This window comes from Vombatus ursinus, unplaced genomic scaffold, assembly GCF_900497805.2.
Source record: "Vombatus ursinus unplaced genomic scaffold, bare-nosed wombat genome assembly UNPS02014772.1, whole genome shotgun sequence".
Taxonomy (NCBI): Eukaryota; Metazoa; Chordata; class Mammalia; order Diprotodontia; family Vombatidae; genus Vombatus; species Vombatus ursinus.
Window position 1 is genome coordinate 10,749,514 of NW_020954550.1, and position 23,837 is coordinate 10,773,350.

A 23,837-nucleotide genomic window follows, 5' to 3' on the forward strand; every position below is an offset into this window, starting at 1 on the left:
CTGTTTTCTAAGTGGCTGCAGTGGGGCACAGAACCTCCAAAGTGCACTTTTTTTCAGACACATAATGGAAGGTATAGAGATAATAACATATATGAGTGTATGTCACACACATACCCACACACCCACACCGAGAATGGGAGAATGTAAGTTTGCTAAAGGCAGGGATTGTTTCACTCTTGTCTTTTATCCCCAGCACTTAACATGATGCAGAGCATGTGGCTGGTATACTTAAATACTTTTTGATTGAATGACTGATTGACAAGCACATCAGGAACTTGTGTGTAGTAAGGAACAACAAAGTATAGAACTTACAATGTAGGGGAGCAAATCCAGACCTTGCCTTTTACTACAAATTAAGTGGACTGTGAAGTTCAGAAGATGAATTTTATAGCAATCCTGAGTGGCAATGAATCCATTCTTTGTTTTTGGTCAGGTTTAGTAAAGCCTCTTCTGCATTTGATATCTTATTAGACAGGGGAAATGAAGGGCCTTTTGGACAGAACAAATAATGACATTCCCAGGTTTTTTGTGAATGGGGGTATGCGCCAGGGATCTTATTTGTTACATACTCTCTCAACTGGAACTGGTCCAGCATTTCAGGAGCCAGGGTCGAATTGACATCAAAATGGAAAAATCATAGTTTGGCTCACAGTAAGAACTTATTTATTCTCCTTTTAAAATTTCCTCTACAGTCTTTTTCTGTAAAACATTTTATGTTATTTTATATAAAAAATCCACAACCATTTTATGTATTATTCAGCATGATGAGCCACAATGATTTTTAAATAAAATGTGATATCAACCTTCATCCATCTTTTTTCAAATACCTAAAATAATTTTTGGGGGAGAATTGCTACTGTAATTCAAGTTTGATATTATCTTCCTCCATTGAGGAACTTTGTTTGGTATTAGTGTTACAGAGGTGAACTATAGGGTAACATACAGAGATTTAAATATATTCTAGCTAAGTAATAGAAGGGTATTATTCCTTCTTAAATTTGAATTTTTAAAAGGGGTAAAATAATGATGAGCATAGGACTGAAGTATTTAAAATCATTTTCCTACTGCACAGCTGGTTTAAATGGGATTCACTTTAGTAAAAAAAAGAATCTAACCAGCTACAAGGCTGCTAAAGTGCTTCTATGTAGCGCTATGTTCTATTCCTATTTCAGCAATAAATGATGCAGAAATGAAATGGACCCAGTCTTGCCAAAGAGAGATCTGAAATTTAAGAACAAAAATAGTTTGAACCAACATGGTATTTTTTTAAAAAAATAAATCTTAAGTTAACTAAGCTCTTTCACTTTCTTTAAATAGCTTTTAAAATGACACCTCTTAGGAAGACTTAATCTACCCAGTCAGAAAAAAGGTGGAAGTTCTCTCCTGAGCCACCCTGTGTGGAATCCTGCAATTCTCAAGCATTTCCATTGTCCTATTAAATAGGATTATCCTTTTTCTTTCACACATGTGATGGCCCACATTTGAAGACTGAAAAGGAGCTCTTCAACTCTGAATCTTTCCCCTCTCTTCCCTGGTTCACTCTACCAGGTTCCCAGTGCTCTAAGTCCTCTCAAAGGAAAAACTGCCCCCAAAGTAAACTGATCATTTCAAGCATTGAGAAAAGCTTTTCATTCAGGTCGGTCAGGGTATCGATTTGCAGATAAGGGAGTCCAAGTGCAAAAAGCCCATTTGTAAAAAGACACTTATTAGTGAATGAAGAGATATATATATATATGGGCCAGAGCCCAAATACTTGAGTTACTTAGGCCTCTATTCATGCATCCATTCAATAAATGTTAACACTTGATGATTTCATCTGCTCCAAATAGATTTAATTATCATTTCTATGCAAGTGATTTCCCAGGTTTATACATCCAGCCTAGGGGTCTCTCAGGAGCTCCAGTCATGTATTTGCATATGCTTATCAGATTTTTCAAACTGGATGTTTGGTAAACATCTCAAACTCAACATATCCAAAATAGAACTCTATCCTTTCTCTAAAGCTTCCCTCTTCTCTGAACTTCCTTGTTTCTACTGAGGACACCACTATCCTTCCAATTACACAGGTTTTGCAACTTTGGCATAATCCTTAACTTTTCACTCTCCTCCATCCCCCATCCCACTTATTCAATGAGTTGTCACATCTTGTCATTCCTACATCGACAACATCTCTCATCTCTCCCCTTCTATTCATTTACAGGGACAAGACACTAGTTCAGATCCTTTTTACCTTTATCCTATATTAATAGTCTGCTAACTGGTCTCTCCGCCTAATGAGTCTCCCCACTCAAACCTGTCCTCCATTGAGCGGCTGACTTTCCTAAAATATAGATCTGATTATATCACTTTTCCACTTAACAGATTTTTTCCCCATTAAGTTTTTATTGTATTTTTTTCTCAATTGTGTTTTTGTTGTTCACTTGTTTCTGTTATGTCCAACTCTTCATGACCCCATTTGGGATTTTCTTGGAAAAGATACTGGAATGGTTTGCCATTTCCAATTGTTTACTTTTAAATGGTGATTTTCAAGCACTTCCAAAAATATGACCTCTAAGCTCATTTACTTAACTTGCTTTCATGTAGCACCTAGCTTGGTACCAACCAGGAAATGGTACTTTCTGTACCTGCCCTCAAGAAGCTAACATTAACATTTTACTTAGGGTTGGGGATTAGATGCGGCATGTAAATCTGACAAATAAGTATAAGATAATTTGAGTGGGGGATAAAACATGATCTCGGGTGTTCAGGAAAGGTTTTGTGGAGAATGTGGCATGTTTGTGAAGTCTTAAAGCAAGGTAAGATTTCTCGAAGGCATTGAGGACCTATGGGAAGATCTTGTATGAAAGCACAGGCCCAGTGAGGGAACACTGAGTTTGGGAAACATCTCATAGTCTATTTTGGCAGGAACATGAAATGCCAGAGGGGGTGAAGTCTGGAAAGGTAGCAAAACACAGACTATGGAAGACCACAAACACATACATTCATCTCTACTATCTATCTATCTATCTATCTATCTATCTATCTATCCATTCTATCCATCTGCTGACATAAGCTTTATTGAAGGAGCTATGCGGATAGAGATGAATTAAAAGGACCTGGGTATTGTAGCTACTTACATATTTCTTAAAACATGAAAGAATGTTTCTTTGGAAAGTTGTTTTCCTGTGACATGCTTTAAGTCTTAGTCCTCTTTGATTTTCATCCATAACAATGTTTAATTTTGTCAGTCATTTAACTATTGCATCCTCATTTCCAAAAGGTATCTCCATTTAAGTAACAATGTGATCTCTTCGTTTTTTTGCTTTTAAGATTTGATTACATATCTTCTCCTAAATTGTGTCATGTTTACAAAATTTGTTAAAAGTTTACAATCTTATGAATGTTAATATTTATCAAATAAGAGACTCAATGGTGCAGCAAAAAGAACACTGGATTGGGAAGCAGGAGGCCTTGCTCGGGCACTTTTCACCAGTCATTGAGGGAAGTGAATCATTCAACTTTTCTGGACCTCAGCTTCCTCCTCATATATTTTTAAAATGACAGAGTTGAACTAAATGATGTGTAAGGTTCTTTCCATCTGTGGCATTCTGTTACTCTAAGTGTGATTATGGAGGATTTTGAACCTAAACTTTCAGGATCAGAATTTCTAATGCTCATGACACTTTTTCAGATACCTATTTTTACATTTTAACATATTGCAATTTAGTGTTTAAAACAAGCATAAACTCTGGTGTTGCGATCCTTTCTATAACTGACGCAAATGAGTTTTATACTTTAACATGATTCTTAATATTTTGACATCTTGTTAGTCTGAGGATGGTATCACTCCTTCAGTCCTATGGGGCATTTCCAATTCCTTTAATGTCACTATTAATATAATTTTGGGATTATCAGATTCTTCTACAAAATGCTAATACCAAAAAGTTGTAACTTGACCAAATGCAAAGACTTTATATGAATATTTTAAAAAAGATAATAACTTTAAAACTGTCAGCAAATTGTATTAATCATTTTTTAAAAACACACTCAACCTATCCCCCAACCATACAGATTAAACTTGTCCAAAGTAACTTTCATAGCAACATATTCACAGGTTTACACTACAAAGTTGTGAAAAGAATGATATCTTTTTCAAATATTTGATTAAGTGCTGCAAGATGTTGAAGAAATTCAATGCTCAAATGAATTATATGTTTGATGTCATTTTTGGCAACACTACAGAAAATGTCACATAAAAGAAAAACATCTTATTTAAAGGAAGGTCTTGACAGCAGTCTGGCATGGCTAACAGCTTCATCCCCAAATGGGAAGACTGGTTATAATCAAACTTGTAATGAGCGAATTAGTTTTTTTCCCCCCTCTTGAGACAATGTAAACACTTAAAAAAATTCTTTTACTTAATGACTTCTAAAGCCTTGGACCTGGAACAAAAGTAAGTGTGCAAATATGTAATATGTTCAATTTAAAGATTAAATATCAGATGTGATTCTAATATTTCTTGGAGAGCTGTCAGAAGCTGTTAACAAAGACAAGTAGTGGTAACAGAGCAGCCAACAGGTAGTTCACCTTTTGGATATTATTTTCTTTTTTGCCTGGAAGAAACCAGCCATTCACTGTGTCAATGGAAATGGAATTCCCAGGTGCCAGAGCACAGACATCTTCCAGCAAGCACCCAAGTAAGAGGTTGTAAGGGCTTTTTTATTTCTTTTTTTCCCCAAACCAAAGCATTTTTGTTTGTTTGACAGAAGCGTAAGAATTGCCTCCACCCCCTTTAAAAATATTTACCTTCCTTTCTTTATCTCTTTTCCTTGACAGAGACAGAGAATGAATGAATGAATGAATGAATGAATGAATGAATATCACTAAGTCAAAGATGGTACAGTGGAAAGCACTGGCTCTTGAGTCAGACGATCTGGGCTTGATTCTTGGCTATGCCATTTAGTACCTGTGAAGTGAAGTCATTTATCTTGTCCTATATAATGAGGATGGACAAGATGATCACTGGGGTCCCTTCTCGTTCTAAATCTGTGATCCTGAGGTTTTCACTTCAGGGTTGTTGGCCACAGACTAAGCCTCCCCCTACACAAATGAATAAATATGATTTATGGGTCCTGAACAACACTGATACCAAAAACAATAGGAAAATGTTGTAGTTTGTTAAAGTACTCTATTGGTTTGAATATAGGTTGTTCCCAAATATAGGGTGCATCCCTATAAAGAGATTTTTTGGAAAGAAAAAAAAAGTATATATTGTAAAAAAAAAAAAAAAAAAAATCACAAAAAATTAGGGATAGGGATTGGACCTCTGATTTCATTGATATAGAGAAATGGTAGATGATGAAACTCCTTTGGTTAATGCAGATTGTCATTTTCTCTGAAATTTATAATCTTGTAACTCACCCAGTCACAGAGTCAGAACTATGGAAACAATTGTGAGACATGGGAGATATTGGCACAAGACTGCCCAGCATAGCGTGTCTGCATCAAGGAAGGTGGTGCATTCTACAAGCAAAGCAGAACTGCTGTAGCTAAAAAGAAATGTGAGATGCGTAAATTTAGAGACATCTCCACTCCAAATGTTCATATGGACTATTTGTGCCTGAACTGTGGTAGAGCCTTCCAAACTTGTATTGGTGACCCCCTTTGAGAACAACAGAACACTGCTTGTGAAAACCTGATTTTTCTCTTCGAAAGCCTTCATCAAGGATGTCCTTGCTACTATTATTTGTCAAAGATGATCATGACAAATATATTAGAAGGGTAATGGGATGTAATCTTAGGCTCATGACTACACCCAGGGAAATTCCTGAAATGTCAGTATCGGTTTTTTTTTTCTTTTTCTGCTTTTTACTCTTCTCCCCAAAGTCCCTCAGTTGAAAAGAGATACCCCTAATACACTGGTTTTCAGATGTGGGTTATTCAATTCACTGGTGGCTTCTAAAATCTCCTCTAGGCAGTCCAGGCTCTGATCTTTAAAAGTCAAGTCACACATCCATAAAATGTGTGGGATTTTCACCTCATATTTTCACAGAAGATTTTAGCACAAAAACTAACACTCCCAATACACATGTCCTATACTGGTCACTTCCTCAGGCAGCAGCTGCACAATAATTCTGTATCTATGATGGCAAGCAAAAAGAATATAGCAAAAGGAACAAGGTGGGTTATAGGCACATAACATAACAGTTGAGGATGACAGCTTTAAAAAACCACAAATTAAAGTGAGAAATCACTAATCATGATATATGTTATGCCAGTTTTATTCTGAAAAAAGGAAGATTATTATTGTAGGACAAACTTTTAAATAGCACATGGACTGATTTCTGGTACAAAGACCCAATAATTCACAGGTTTGATTAAATTACTTCTCAACAATACACTGGTCACACAACCAAAATGCTTCAATTATTTGGCATCAAGGAAAATGAAAAGTCTCACAAAAGTCAATTTTCTAGGTCACTGAAACTTAGCTTTTCAACAGCAAATTAAACTTATTCAAATATATTCTCTCATGCCTTCCAAAACAGTGTATACAAAACATGACTAAACATACTGTTGATGACTGAGAGTGATCATTGCAAACAATTATATCGTAATGAAGTATAGTGAGTGAGACTTCTAGGGCTTATTGAGGCTGTCTAGTTCAAAGGATCTTGGGGTGGTTTTTTTTTAATGTATTGCCTTACCCACACTTTGTCAGCTGTCATTTTTTGCTGTTATTAATATGATTATTTCTAGCAGTTCCTCCCCTGAGCCTAATTTACTGCAAGGATGTCAGAATTATACCTAAGAGGAAATGTGCTTTGCATGAGGGCTTAAGGGACTTTCCTAATAGCAAAGTGAATGAGCTTTAATTCATGGCCTTTGTGTCATCTATTTTAACTACTCAAAGGACTTTTTTTTTGCTTTTTTGCTTCCTTTTGGGTTTTGACTATATTTTGGACAATTTAGGTTGCCACCTACATGGCACAACTTTCTACTCACAAATGACTACTATTGCTCACAAAGGAGGATGATGACCACACAATGATATCCTTTCTTCTGCAGCTGCAGTTTCCACTTAGAAATAGATAATGTCAGACTCATATGAGGCATTCAGTGCATTATATACTGACTGAGAAGAAAGGGAAAAAATAAGGAAGAGGTAGAGAAGAGAAAATGAAAAGGCATAGAAAAGAGGAATAGGAGTGAGGGAGAATACAGAATTCAAAACACAGTTGAAGAGGTTCCGATTATGTTAAAGCATGATTCTTTACTGTTAAGTTAAAAAAATATAAACTGTAACAACATAACTACACTTTACTTTCATTGTCCACAGTATGTAACAATAAAATTGAATACACACAACAAAACATCAGAATTGGTGAAAAAACAAAACTTCAAACACAAAACATTATGCCTGAACTTAAAGTTAGTCACTAGCTAGTAGGACAAGACAATGCCTAAAGAATGCCCGGAAAGAATTAACTGCTTTTGAAAAGAAGTACAATCTAAAAACACCAGGGAATCAATTCATCCTAGCAGTATCAGCCTAACATTCTAGAGTCTCTGTTTCACTTAGGAAACCAAGATTAATCTTGTCTAACATTATATATTAGATAGATGGAAAAGTAGTCAGAAATTGTACATTTCCTCAACCCTATAATGATAGAAGGGCCCCAATCTGACTTAATCCATTATTCAAAGATAGTTTGTATAGATTTTAAATGGCCCAGTGCAACTTGAGAGGTATTAAGCACTGCAAAGAGATCTTTCACAACAGGTTTTAAAATGCTTTCTTGATTTACAAGCTCAGATTGTCCTTCGTTCTTTGAATTCTGGCACTCTTCACAGAGAAGGTATTGTCCACATAGTACTCTGAGAAGAGAAGATCAGACAACTTACCTACCTAAAGTTGACTGAGGAATTTGCTCAAACCTGTATCTCTCTCTGACTATTTGGCTTACTGCTGGTTTTGATAGTATGATTAAACTTAAAGGAAATCAGAGGGGGTTGAAGTCATAATGTAACCAACAAAATTGCAAAGTTTATTAAAGTTTTAGACAAAGTCAACTCAGAAAAGTGACTTTACCCCAACCTACTGTCAACTTTAGGCAGAACTGATCATATACTATAGCAATCCTATATAGAGGTATAGACAACTGGGTCAGGAGACTAAATAGACTCTACTGCTATAAACTATCATCCTGAAGTATATCTCTTTTTGGATACAACTGGCATTTAAAAAGTAATACAACATTCCTTGTTTATTAGATTTAAATTGAGCACTTATTGCAGACTTTGGGTTAAACTAGTTTGATTTTCAGTTTCGTGTGTTCAAATTTCATCAGTATGGAAAATTTAAACTATACAAATAACTGTTTTAGAATTATTTATGACCCTTAAAGTTAGAGGCTCTCCAGAAAGCACCCACCTCAACTCTAACCTATACTGCAGTGGTCATGTAGTCTTCACTGGTAAACCTCCAGTAATTAGGAATCCACTACCACCACAGGCACTTTTGGACAGACTTTCTGATTGTTAGGAAGCTCTTCAACCTATCAAGGTGAAATCTACCCCTCTGCAATTTCCACTCAGTGCTCCTAATTCTATCTTCTGGGCAAGTAAAATAAATCTAATTTGTTCTTCCACAAGACAGCCCAATGAATACTTGAAGATAGGTATCAGATCTCTTTGTTGCCATACGCCTCCCTGACACCCCCCTCCATCTCCCCAGTCTTTAATTTTTTTTTTTCCTCTAGGTTAAGCACTGTCAGTTTTTTCAATCTGAACTTTTTTCAGTATGGTTTCGAGTGCCGTTATTATCCCGGATGCCTCCCTCTTAATGGACTCTAGCTTGCCAATGTCTCATCAAAAGGTGGCACCCAGGACAGAACACAGTGCTTCAGGTCGAGGTGCAACAGGGCTATAAGTTCCTTCCTTTTGGGACTCTATATTTCTATTAAAAGCTCAAGACTGCATTAACATTTTGGCTGTCATATCATAGTGCTGACTCGAGTTTTCTGTCTCCTAAAATCCTAGATTTTTTGTTGTTGTTGTTGTTGTTTATAAAAACATGAACTGTTCAGCCATTTTAGCCTTATCCTGTACTCAGCTGATTTTCTGAGCCCAAATGAATGATATGATTCTCTCCTTATCATCACCATACTTCCAGATACCCAGGTTCAAAACTTGGAATCATCCGACTACTCACCCTATAGATCCCAATCAGTTGCAAAAGTTTGTCAATTCTTTCTCCATCACAGTCCCCATTTCTATTGGTCTCCCTACCGTAATCCTCTCTTTCCTTTGATCCATGTTCTGCATAGTTCTTATTAACAAGCATTTATTAAGATCCTGCTATGTGGTATTTCAAAAGTATAGGTCTAACCATGTCACTCCTCTGCTCAAAAAAGCACTAGTGGATCCCTATTGCTTCTGGGTTTAAATACAAACACCTCTGTTTGACATTTAAAGCTGTTTATATTTTCAGGCTTATTACATATTGCACTTTACTGGACTAAATTGCTATTCCTCACACATGAGTCTGTCTCCCATCTCTGTGCCTCCCTATGTCTTGAATGCCTTTCCTTCTCACAGCCTCTTGGAATCTCCAGCTTTTTTTTTTTTCCAAGCTACCTCCTTCATTAGACCTCTCCTGTTTTTCCCCAGTTGCTAGTTTCCTCCTCTGAAATTATCTTGTATTTATATTAAATGTGTTTTACTCTACTTAAATGTATACATACTTTCCCCCAACAGAATGTAAGCATCTTGAGGGCAGGACCGTTTAGTTTTTGTATTCCTAGCAACTAGCAAAGTGACATAGAGTGTTTTAAAATGCTTGTAGATCAACTGATTAACTTCTATTCATTAGATTTTCTAAAGCCTTTCATCCAATCTTTAAAATATATACATATGTTAAAATATGATAATAGTAATAATATTGATGATATGGTAGATTTACATAGTATTTATCTTCCTTAATGTTAAAATCATTTTTGCATATCCTTAACTCACAACTGTCTTGTCAGGTGGGAATAGGTAGCTACTATTATCTCTAATAGCAGAGTAATAACTCTATCATGATCTCACTCAAAATTCTGCCCTAAAGCTCTGTTCTCCTGATTGGTAACTCCCTTCCCCCTCACCCCCATTTTGGGAACTCTCCAGTCATACCTGGATTGACTTCTATGAACTTCTTTTAATCCCAGTAGAGCACCTTTGCCCTGAGGCTCTGCTCTCCTAACTGGTGACTTCCTCCCTGGGACCACCATTTTAGGAAAGACCCCAGTCTTGCTTCATTTCACTCAAGCCTGGATTCATTCTCTGAATTCTCTTCCTCTTTCTTCTCATCTTTCCAGTTACTGTATATGTATAGTCTGGTCCCATTAGAAGGTAAATGTCCTTGAGTACAGTGACTATCACGTTTGCTTGCATTCGTATCCCTAGAGCTTAGCACTGTGATTGGGAAATACCAACAGCTTAAAAATGGTGTCTGTCTTTAGTCTGTCTATCTGTCTCACACGTGGGAAAATAATTGGGATTCAGAATTAGTAAATGATTTTTTTAAGGTTATGTGATAGGATTACTAGTCCAAATAGGATTAGAATTTAAGTCTCCTGACTAGCAAAAGAAACCTCCATAAACATTCAGTCAGGTAAGCAATGAAATGCTACAGTGTTATTCCCTGATCAAATGGGGTCTTTATCAGGAAGGAGGAACCAGGGCTATTATAGGGAAACCAATACTGAATGATGAAATTCAAACATGCACAAACTTTTCTGGGATCACTTCACAAGCACTTTTTTGAGTACTATCCAAAGGACCTATATTACCTTATAACAACAGGGATTAGAAAGACATCAAATGTCAGGCCTTCATGGCCTTAGATATGCTCACATAACTTCCACAGAAATCACTCTCACGTACTTGTATCCCAAAGAACGTTACATTAGAAACATAACTATGAAATATGTAGAGAAACTATAATAGAGTTCATTATAATAAGATTTTGGCCTTTATATCAAATGTGTTCATCTGCTAGTTGTGCTATATCCTTGAAGGACATTACTTGAAATCATCTTTTCAGACTGAAAGGCAGGGACATAAAATTGATTAAAAAAATGAAAAGGAGTACTTTTAAGCCAAGATGGAAAGAAAGCATGTGCCATCTATCTATACACTGTTCTATATGCCATTCTCCTCTTCTTCCTCCTTAATTATTTTTTGGGGTTTTGTTTGCTTTAGTGAGATTTGGGGATTTAGGAGGTCTTTAAATTTTGAGGGTTAAAGAGGTGAGAAGTAAGCCATGAAACCGAGTTACTAAACACCTTGAGGTAAAAGAGGCAGACATAGAATCACAGATTGAGAGCTGAAAGGATCCTTATAAGATAATAATAGTTACCATTTATATAATGTTTACTATGTGCTAGGCACTGTGCTAAATGCTTTATAATTATTATATTTGATCTTCACAAAGTAGGTGAGGTAGGTGCTATTATTATGCTCATTTTACAGATGTGGTAAATAAGGTAAACAGAGGTTAAGTGACTAGTCCTGGATCGCCGAGCTAGTAAGTGTCTGAGGCCATATTCCTGACTCCATGTCCCATACTCTAGTTACTGTACCACCTGTATAACATCCAGTCCTTTGGACTAGACTCCATCATGCTATACTCCTCCACAACCCTACCCCCAACTTCATCTTCCTTTGATGTAACAGAAACAGCACAACATCAAACACTGTCACTAGCAAGCCTGCCTTCCATGGCAGGAACCAGAGAAAACACTCTTGAAAACCGATTATTCTATATTGAAAATAGATTGTAACTGGGTCAAGGAAGTAAGACTACTCGAGGACATGAAAACAGTTGTGTCTACTTTATCATAAGATTTTAGCTCTCTATATTTTTCCTTCTCACTCTACATCTTTCTATATACCATTTAGTTCTTTACTAGAAGTTTTGATCAAGAAAATATAGTCATGTACCATGTAATGGAAATAACTTTGTTATACGACTACCTCTTTACATGTTAAATGTAAGGTTATTTACATTTTACTTGTACCTATTTTTCTTGCTTACCTTATCTCTTTCTCCATATCACTTAGTTTGTTGCCATAAATATTAAAGTGAACTTTTAGCCTTCACTTGTAGGATTAATCTATCTAGACTGACAGAGAAAAGGAGTGTCTTTAAACACACACACACACACACACACACACACACACACACACACACGCACGCAACTTGAATTGGGCAATAAATGTCTGTAAGATACTTTCCTGACTGAATCTATCAAAGTAAAATGCTCATGTGTGGACTCTAAACCACATGGAATATAATTAAATTCTTAATTATGAAACTGTCAGATAAAAAACTATCTAAAATATTTTCATTGACACAGGAGTTTTGTTTTGTATTATGCTCAATGGATACTCCTTTTGATCCCGAAAGGCCCATTAGTAATTATTTTAGGTTTAAAGAAAAAAACAGTCATTTAAGCCAATTCATTTCACAGTTGTCAGGAAAGAAAAAAGGAAACAAATCAGAGGAGTCCTCCATTGAGGACAGCCTGGTTTATGTCAGATGTGAATGATGATTAATTCTTTCTGACCCTTTCTTAAGGCCAGTGATTTTATTTATTCCTTCAGGGTTTTAGTCTCTGGCATTGAGCTTAACAAATTCAGATGGTTTGAAGAAGAATATATTACTGAGTTTTGTCCTATCATAAACCAAATCTCCATTAGCCTCACTAAGTATTTTTACCTAGCATATTTGACATTAAGAAATAAAACCAGAAATAACTAGTTTTTCAGTCTTTTTGTTAAGATTATAGACTTTTAAAGATTTGAATTATTAGTTTATCTTTAGTAGTTGGTATTGCACACAAAGAAATGGAAACCCATATGAAAGACACGTCTATGTTATTGCAGCAATTTGCTTTACTAAGTGTGCAAAAGGATCTGGATATTTGAAACATCTGGGTCTTTTTAGAATTCATTTTCAGCCCTTAAATCCATCTGCAAATTAAAGTGCCAGATATATAGCACATAGTGTTCGAAGGACCAAATCACTCAGAGTTGCCAAAATACCCAAATATTTAAATACATTAAAAATGGTCTCAGACTAAAATAAAATGGTTTATCAAAGCCAGGTATGTAACCACACATCCCAGTTAAGAAATCTTTCCTGAATGGATTCAACAGGGTACTTAGACCAACTGATGCATAAAGTTATAGAGTCAAGGTCAAATAAAACTTTCCAACTTCTTCTCATGTGATGATCTTACTCAAGAAATACACATATGAACCTCTGGATTTATCCTCTGAGTTCACAAAATCCTAACATTCAAATATCTCTGTGTAGAGGAAATTTTTGAAGTTCTGGCATGCATTCAAGGACACCTCTTGTTCTCCTTTGCTTGTGTAATGGTTCTGCACTGATGGCACATGGTATCATTTTTCATTTAATGAGAAAAGAAACACAATTAGCTTTAAAAGTTACATGTTGTAGTCATTAGGAATCTGTAAAGTTCAAAGTAAAACAAGTTTGCTGATGCTCACTGACCCACCACAGTGCAGTATGTTTTTCTATCACTATTTCATTATGATACTTGTCTATTTAGTTATTACGTATAAAAGCAGAGAGGAAAGTCAAATTCAGCGAAAGTCATACAATACCAAGGAAAGAGTTGGAACAAAGTCTTACAACATGACAAACTATGACAAATGACTGCAATTTAAAAAATAAAGCATGACTAATAATAAGGTCACTTACTTTGTAAGGTACACCATAAGGTCATTAAAAAAAAAATTAAGCCATGTGTTCCCAAGAACTCTATTAATGTAGAGAGTATGTTAATTCAATTCAATAGACATTTAAGCACCTACTATTTACAAAGCACTGTGCAAGGTATTCTGTTCAACAATCCAATAGATATTTACTTAAATGTCCATTATGTGCAAGACCCTACATGAAAGCTCTAAACTGAAGATGATTTCTGCATGGGATGTAGGAAATACAGACAAAACTGAAGGAGTACCTTAAAGAGTGTGGAGGAAGAGACCTTAGAAATCACATAACACAACTATTAAATTTTACAGATGAGGAAACTGAGGTCCAAAGACTTACCTAACGTTGTTTTATGTATACGTGTACACACACACACACACACACACACACACACACATGTATACAGTATTAGTACTTAGATCTCTTGATTCTTAGGCCAATACTCTTTGGGTTTCAAAACCCAAAACCCAATCCCCCCTACTCCCTGATTCCTTATTCCCATTCCCCTCAACCTTTCCACTCCAAAGTTTCAACCAAACATCACTGTTTGCCATTCCACTGTTGCCATCTGGAATGCCTGTTCCATTGGCAACAAAATTCCCTTTCTCTTGAATCTTTTTCCTTTTCCACTCCTTCCACCTACTATTACTGAAACCTGGCTCCCCTCTGATGGCACTGCCTCCCTGGCTACCCTTTCTAGTACTGGCTACATCTTCACTCATTCTCCCTAGCTCACTGACGGAGGTGTGGGGGTTAGAATACTCCTTGTTCCTCACTACCACTTCCAGATTCTCCCCCTACCTCCATCACTCAGTCACCTCTCCACCTTTGAGATTCATTCTATTCATATCTACTACCCAGATCTCAGGACTACTACAGATCCTCAGGACACTCTCATTACTTCCTCAATGAGTTCCACACCTGGCTCACAATTTTTTTCTCCTCCCCAATTCCAGTCCTCATATTAGGGAACTTCAACATAGGTACTGATTCTCCGTAAAACATCCTAACCACTCAGTTCCTCAACTTCTCATGAGTTATATCTCCAACTCACTTTAGTCATGCCCAAAGCTGACCATATCTTTGATTTTGTCTTCACCAATAAATGTACCAACTCTATGTTCAAGAATCCTTAAATCCCTTTATCCAACCATCATCTAATGGCTTTCTGTCTCTCCCTCTACCTTCCCTTACAAAACCATACTCTTTGTCCTCACTGTGACCTCTAATCCCTTCACCTCTCAACTGTCTCCCAGTCCATCACTCCTGCATTAACCACTCTCTCTTCTTTTCTCCATCTTGACCCCTTGGTGAGCCAATTCAACTCTACACTGTCCTCCACTCTTGAATCCCTAGCACTCTTATAATTTCCCTAATTGTATCCAGCTAAGTTTCAGCTTCATATCAATTCCTCAAAAAGACTGTGTACAATAGGTGCTTACACTTTCTCTCCTCCTACTCTCTTCTTAACCTTTTAAAATCTGGCTTCTGACTTTATTTCACCAAAATTGCTCTCTCCAAAGTTACTAATTATCTCTTAGTTGCTGAATGGTGTTTTCTCTTTCCTCATTCTTCTTGACCTTTATGCAGCCTTTGACATTGTCGATCACTTTCTTCTCCTTCATACTCTCTTCTCTCCAGTTTTTTGGGATACTTGTCTCTTTTGGTTCTCATCTTACCTATCAGACTGCTCCTTCTCAGTCTCCTCTGCTAAATCCTCATCCAGATCATGCCCTTTAACTATAGGTGTCCCTCAGGGTTCAGTCCTGGGTCCTCTTTTCTTCCCTCTCTATAGTAATTCACTTGGCAATTTTATCAGTACCCATAGATTTAATTACCATCTATCTCTATGTTCATGATTCTCAATTCTATCTATCTTCCCCAACCTCTCTGTTGACCTCAATTGCCTTTCAGACATTTCAAACTGGATATCCAGTAGACATCTTAAACTTAATTATATCTAAAACAGAACTCATTATTTTTCCCCTTAAACTTCCTCCCCTCCTACCTTCCCTATTACCGTAGAAGGCAACACTATTCTTCCAGTCCCTCAGGTTCACAATCTAGAAAGCATCCTGGATTCCTCACTATCTCTCATTCCCTATAATCCAATCTGTTGCCACAGCCTGCTGATTTCACCTTTGTAACATCTCTCAAATATGCCCATTTCTCTCTTCTGACACTGTCAACACTTTACTACAGGTATCATCACTTCATACCTGGACTAGTGCTATGATACTGTATTACTGCTGGTCGGTCTGCCTGCCTTGTCTCTCTCCACTCCAATCTGACCTTATCCTTATTCTTATTCTAATCCCTATCCTATCCAGCTATTAAAGTGATTTTCCTAAAGCACAGGTCCAATCAAGCCATCCTGATTGATTTTATAGTACAGTATTTCCTCATTGTATCCTATAAACATAAGAATCTTCTTAAAGTGATTCTAAACTCATTTCAAAATTTTTTTTGTTTTCAATGCCATTGATATTATACTTTTCCCTAATATCATGGCACATATAGATAATTTACATGGTATTGACAAGACAAAGAAGATTCAGAAATAAGAATCTTTGTTATAAATTCCCACAATTATAGGGCAGCTCTCCCATCTGAGCCCTTCTCTTCACTCACCCAGCTGACTCCTCTCTGATTCTCATCAACGACACTCCATCTCCCATCTTCATGCCTTTGCACTGCCATCCCCCATGTCCAGAATTCACTCTCTCCATGTCATCTGCTATAGAGAGTTCCCTCTTGCTCTTGAATGCTCAGGCTCTATCTTCTGTATGAAGCCTTACCTGATCCCTCCAACTGCTAGTGTTCTCTATCTCAAACTAACTTATATTGAACTACACTGCATATATTTGATTTACCTTATAGTCATACTGTATATATACACATTTTTGTATGTACTTATCTTGCTCATTTTGTTTCACAGTGTCTAGCATAGTGACTGACATGTGGTGGCTAGGTGGCAGAGCAGATAGAGTGCCAGGTCCGGAGTCAGGAAGACTCGTCTATCTGAATTCAGATCTGGCTTCAGACACTAACTTTTTGACCCTGGGCAAGTCACTAAACCCTGTCTGTCTCAGTTTTCTCATCTGTAAAATGAGCTGTAGAAGGAAATGGTAAATCACTCCAGTATCTTTTCCAGGAAGCCTAAATTGGGTCACGAAGAGTCAAACATGACCAAAAACAACTGAAGAATAATAACAACAATAACAAGAAGAACAAATACTTGCTGATTGATTGCTGATTGACACTGTATAAATCACTTAATCTCTTCAGAACTCAGATTCTTTATTTGTAAAAAGAAATGACTGGCCTGGATGATTTCTAAAGTCTCTTGAAGGTCTAACATTCTAGTAACTTCTTTTATGGATTATAGATTTGTCTTAATTATAGATAAGATAAAAAAATCACTTATTAACATTTAAATGCTAACTCTTTAAAGACATTACTTTCACTGACATTTCTTTCAGAACTCAGCATGACAATTATAGTGGTTCACACTAAAGGTAATATGCCACCAATGAATTCTACAAAGAAAAAATTTTTGGCCTATAATTTGGAAGTGTGTATAATAATCTTAGCCATTTTATTAGGTTTTTGAGATTAATGAGATTTTTTTTTTCAGCTCTTTTTCACACAACTGACAATTACGCATGATTTACTTGGTTCAAAATATATTCTGGTGATTTCTTAAGTCATGTCCCAAATCTCAAGACCATGACTTCTTCAGTGGTTATATAGTATGCTTCTCACTAAATAAGCGAAACAGCAATGAGCATGACTGAACTATGAGTTATGCTGGCTCTTTAAAACTTTTTCACTTCACTCTTTCAATATGTACCACGAAAGAGATAAGGAATTTATTAGCAGAAGAGAGCAGTTATTCTAGTAAATTTATCATATGGCATCAAAGGCAACTGACTCAAATCTCCTACCATGCTAATTGGAATTACAAGATAATTCATCTTTGTAAAAAGAAACCATAAAGTTGAGGAGTCAAAATTGTGTAAAGTTTTGGAAACTCATAATGAATGTGCTTTATAGCTTAAGAATTTTTAGACAAAGTTAAACTCTTTCTTTGGTGAAACAGCTTCCTCCAAAGACGTTCTAGCTCAGCAAAAGTAAAAATGAGATATTTGGGAACATAGTAAACTTTTACAAATAAACTGCCATATATGACTGACCAGTTTCTCAATACCATCATTTAGATTTTCTAATACACTTACATCCCACTGCAAAAAGGAAAAACAAAACAAAACAAAAGTGAACATTGCCAGTTTTAGAAGTAAATGAATCAGCACTCAAATATATACAGAAGCAAAAATGGCTCTGGAAGTCATCTTGTTTAATGCACATTGGAACAAGAGTCTCTTCTTATCAAATACACCTGAGTCATGTGACCTCTGCATGAAGGCCTTTGGTAAGAGAGGCCATTACTTCCTAAGGCTATATATTCTCCTTGTATAAAGCTCTATTTAAGCTAAACTGAGTCTCAATCTTCTTTTCACCTTCTCCTCATAACCTCAGAAATAATGTGTATAAACATGAATACCTTTGAGATGAAATATAGTTAAAAGAATAGCATAATTTAATTTTTACAGTGTGATGCACAGCAGTAAAAGCTGGAAGGGGACCTAGAAATCATCTAGTCCAATACCATCATTTACAGATGAGCAATAAAATTGAAGCTTGAAGATTTGCTACTTAGAAGTGACCTGCTGAAGGTTACATACTACCTTTGGGTCCTAAATAGCAGAGGCAGAATCTGAACCCAAATCATCTTTAAACATAGTTATATACTATGCCAATTGCCTATATTTTATACACTATCTAATACTCAATTAATAAGGATGATGGCTGTAGTGATGACAACATTTGCAATTACCTTGACTTTTCAGAAAATACCAGATTTAGAGACATTCTTTATAGAAACCTTTCTCTTGCTCATTATCCAAACAAAGTATAAGCAGATTTAAACTCTTAAGACATCTAAAGTTAGGAGAGAGCCCATAATTGATACTAGATCTTACCTTCCATTCTCTTTTCGGCTTGTTTGGCAAAAGTGTCATTTTCTTTCTTTCTTTTTGCAGCTAAGAGTTCTCGCTTTAGCAGTCGGACTTCTTTCTTGAGCTCCTCACTATAAAGACAGAACACATATACATGAGGATAAAGCAATATTGAGAAAGTAAAGTTTTCTTAGAAAAAACGGAACTGTCAGTTAATGTACATCAAACCACTGAAGTAAACAAAGGGATTATAACAATTCACTCATGTTCAATTATAAGGTGGGGAGGTAAAGGAAGTAAGTTTAAAATAAAAAAAACCCCAACAGTTTTTTCATGGAAGCAATATAAAGACACAATACAGAACCAAAGCTTAGGCTCATGTAGAGTGTGGTCAATCCAAATTTCTCAATAAGCAACGATCAATGAATCAAGGGTTTTAAAACACCTACCAAATGCTAAGCATTGTGGATATAAGTACAAAGGATGAAACAATTCCTGCATATACATGTGAGCTTACATTCTAATGGAAGAGGCAGCAAGTACATATAAAATACAGTATGATCATAAAATGAATTAAGAGATCTGGTTCTGTTAGGCCACCTTCTTTCACTCCCCCCCCCCCCGATTCCTCTGATATTTTTAATCTTTTGTTCTTCTAAATGAATTTTATTATTATTTTTTTAGCTCTATAAAAGTTCTTTGATTGCTATGGCACTGAATAAGTAAAATAATTTAGGTAGAATTATCATGTTTGTCATATTGGCTCAGCCTACCCATGAGTAAGTAATATTTCTCCAGCTGTTTATTTATGTGAAAAGTGTTTTGTAATTGTGTTCATACAGTCCCTGGCTTTGTCTTGGCAGGCAGACTTGCAAGTATTTTATAATGTCTGCAGTTATTTTAAATGGAATTTCTTTTTCTAGCTCTTCTTGCTGGGTTTTATTGGTGATAAATAGAGTTGCTGATTGTGCATGTGGGTTTATTTACCTTCTGCAACTTTGCTAAAATTGTTAATTGCTATAATTAGTTTTTCAGTTTTTTCTCTAGGGTTTTCCAAGTATACCATCATATCATCTGCAAAGAGTCATAGTTTTGTTTCCTTTGGAGGAAACAAACTTCATGGAGATGTAGTTTCCCTGATTATCTCTTTTTAATTCAGTCTATTTTTGCTTTTGCTTGGTCTGAGGTCATGATTGCTACCCTTGCCATTTTTACTTCAGCTGAAGCATAACAGATTTACTTTATTCCCTTATTTTAACTAGGTGGGTATCTCTTTGTTTCAAGTATGTTTCTTACAAACAACATATTGTTGGATTCTGGTTTCTAATCTATTCTGCTACCCACTTCCATTTTATGGGTGAGTTCATTCCATTCACATTCACAGTTATGATTACTAATTGTGCATTTCTCGCCATCCTATTTTCTTCTGTTTATCCTTTTCTTTTTCTCTTTCTACCCTGTTCCTCCTCAATAGTCTGTTTAAATTCTGACCACTGCCTCCCTTAATCTGCCTTCAGTTTTATTATGTCCCTTCCTTTTTCTTTGCTCTTCCTCTCCTACTTTCCTGTTGGGTAAATCAGATCGAGTGTGTGAGAGTGTGAGTGTGTGTGTGTGTGTGTGTGTGTGTGTATGTATGTGTAATATATTCTTCCCTCTTTAAACAAATTCAGATGAAAACAAGGTTCAAGCATTGGCTACCCCCAGGCCCCATCATCTTCTTCTCCATAAAAGCTCTTTCTTGCATGTCTCTTTTATGTTAGATAATATTCCTCATTCTTTTCTTTTCTCCTTTTTCCCAGTGCATTTTTCTTTCATACCCATCCATTTTTTTGAGATCTTCCCAACATAATCAACTCTTTCTCATGCTCTAAGTAGAGTCTTTGTAACTGCCCCAATATTGATAAAATTCTTAGGAGTTACATGTATCCTCTTATAGAAAGGTAATAATTTTAACCTCATTGAGTCCCTTATAATTTCTTTTTCATGTTTAAATTTTTATGCTTCTCTTGAGTCCTGTATCTGAAAGTCAAATTTTCTATTCAGCTCTGGTCTTTTCACTTAGAATGCTTGAAAACTCCTCTATTTCATTTACTGTGTTACTGGGTAGCCTACTCAGCCTATTCTTACTTATAATCCTAGTTCCTCTGGCCCTCCAGAATACTATATTCCAAGCCCTCTGCTTCCTTAACATGGTAGCTGCTAAATCTTGTGATATTCTAACTGCTGCTCTATGGTATTTGAATGTTTTTTTTTTTGTTTGTTTGTTTTTTTTCTGATTGCTTGATGTATTTTCTCTTTGACTTTGGAGCTCTAGAATTTGGCTATAATATTCCTAAGAGTTTTTATTTTGATATCTCTTTCAGGAGATTACAGGCAGATTCTTTCAATTTTATTTTACCCTCTGCTTCTACGATATTGGGGCAGTTTTCCTTCATAATTTCTTGAAATATGATTTGTAGGCTCTTTCTTTGTCATGCATTTCAGAGAGTCCAAAAATTCTTAAATTATCTCTCCTTGATCTATTTTCCAGGTCAGTTGTTTTTTTCCAATGAATTATTTCACATTTTCTTCAAATTTTTCATTATTTTGGCTTTGCTTTATTGTTTCTTGATGACTCATGGGGTCATTAGCTTCCACTTGCCCAATCTTAATTTTTAAGGAGTTATTTTCTTCAGTGAACTTCTGTGCCTCTCTTTTTTTCTTTTTTAATTTGGCCTATCCTGCTTTCTAAAGAGTTATTTTCATCAGTGAAATTTTGTACCTATTTTGCCATCTGGCTAATTCTGTTTTTTAAGGTGTTATTTTCATGAATACTTTTTGTGTCTCTTTTGCCAAGCTGTTAATTGTCTTTTCATAATTTTCTTGCATCATTCTCATTTCTTTTCTCAATTTTTCCTCTAACATTCTTATTTGATTTTTAAAACCATTTTTAAAAAGCTCTTCCATGAATTCTTGTTGGCTTGTGTCCAATTCATATTTTTCTTTGAGGCTTATTCAGCCTATTCTATTATAACAGCCTGTACCTGTTTTAACACTGATTTTCTTCTTCTGAGTTTGTATCTTGATCTTCCCTAACTCCATAGTAGCTTTTTATGGCAAGGTTCTTTTCTGTTGTTGTTTGCTCAATTTTTTTTTTCCAGTCTCTTTCTGGACTTTGAACTTTATTTAAAGTTGGGCTTTGTTCCTGGGGTGGGAATGGCACTGTCCCAAGCTTCAGGCTTTTTTTATGCTGCTAGTTTTCAGAGCTAGATCTGGGGACTTGGAAATTTTCAGTGCTTTCAAGGTGGTGTGATCTGGAGAAAGATGTAATCACTGATCTCCTGGTCTGTGTTCTGGTCCTTACTTAGGAAGGGTCCTTGATCCCTTGCAGTTGCAAGGGATGCTGTTAATCAGGGTACCTAATTCTTTGTGATTGAAAGTGATATTGCTTCTTAGGGCTCCTGATCCTTTGAGACTGCAAGTACTTTTCTCTGCCCTGAAACTGTGATTTGGAATAGGGGAGTTGGGCAAATAGTGTCTAGGTCTGTGCCCAGACCTAGCACAGGGGTCCTCTGGAATCTCTTTCTGACCAGTTACCAGATTTCCTTTCCATCTTTGGCTTGAGAGTTCCTGGAGCTGCTGCTGCTGCTGCCACTGTCTCCAAAGACCATAGCTAGTGCTTTTGCTTCATGGGCTCCAGGCCAGCCCTTACCCCAGCGTCACAGACCTCTCCTTGTGATCTCCTACGTTGCCGTGGGCTGGAAAAATGTCTCATTCTAATCTTCTGTTGGCTCTGCAACCCCAGAATTCTATCTGAGGCATTATTTTAAAGTTGTTTGAAGGGTAATGTTGGGAGAGCCCAGCTGTTTCCTCTACTCTGCCATCTTGGCTCCATTTTGTCTTTTAGTGGTTTGTTTTGAATGTATGGGGACTCTAATGGTCCACTATCTTGTGTTTTCTTTGGAGGTCAAGATTTTGCAGCAGAACTCTATGATGTGGTTGGAGTTTCTGATGGTAGACTCAAGTACTGTACCATTGCCGGTTATTCCTCATGCTTGTCTAAGCCAAGATCAGAACTAGATTGTAGACTGGAGGTTCCCTAACTTATTTGGCCTACTGCCCCTTTTTCCAAAGGAAAAAAAAAATTACTCAGTGTCCCTTGGGAATCTATTTTCTTTAACCCTTTAACAGTTTTTCTTTTAAATTTGAGTCATTCAAAAAAAATATAAATTTTTTTTAAAAAAGGATACATCTTACATTTAATAATTTATTGTAAATGTGTTTTTTCCCTGCATTGAAATTTTGATGATGCAATATTGCATCATGTAATCACATAGTACTGTACTGTAAACAAGTTATTACATGCACATATTCCTACCAACGCATGCTGGACTTCCTGACAACACATGACATGCTCGCCTGCCAACACTTGCTTGTTAAGACCTGTCAGGAGATTTGATCACTGATCAGTTATAACTTGCATTTTCTGTGTTTATTTGGAAAATAATGTAATCACGATGACTTTAACTCTGTTACACAACAGATGAAACATATATGAACAGTTTTTCAAAATTTTCTTATCTTATTTTCTTATGCTTACATCGCTCCCTTATTTTTATTCAATGTCCCCCAATTGCATCCCAGGCTACTATTGATGGCCCCCACCCCAATTATTCCAGACCCCCCCAGGGGGCAGCACTGCCCATTTTGGGAACCCGTGTTGGACTTCCATCAACTGATGTCTCAGCTGAGTGACATACTAGTTATAAGTCTTTAAATCTGCATATTCTCGGAGACTCCAAAGCCGCATGTATTGAATAAAGTTTATGGCCTTATTCTTGATGGCATTATAGGCATTCACTAGAAAAAGCTACATGATGACTTCAAGCCTTATTTTTGCGCATTAGTAAGTAGACTTTCAGAATATAATTAAAATGCTCTAACTGTGGCTCTCCTTGAGTCTGTTATGGTGTAATCCCAAACTTCCTGATCCTTGCCAAATTTCTCCTTGAGTGGACTGCTCTCAAAATCTTGACTTTGTTCAAAATGAATCATGGCAGGGAACCGTA

At 36.3% G+C, this 23,837-nt stretch overlaps 1 protein-coding gene across 1 annotated transcript in view; it reads right to left on the minus strand.

The window, feature by feature from the left end:
• CWC27 (CWC27 spliceosome associated protein homolog) overlaps positions 1-23,837 on the minus strand; it is a 286,475-nt gene that overhangs the window by 121,012 nt on the left and 141,626 nt on the right. The window contains exon 11 of the mRNA XM_027863367.1: positions 18,814-18,920. Coding sequence (XP_027719168.1) covers positions 18,814-18,920 — 107 coding nt within the window. The remainder of the gene's footprint in view (positions 1-18,813; positions 18,921-23,837) is intronic.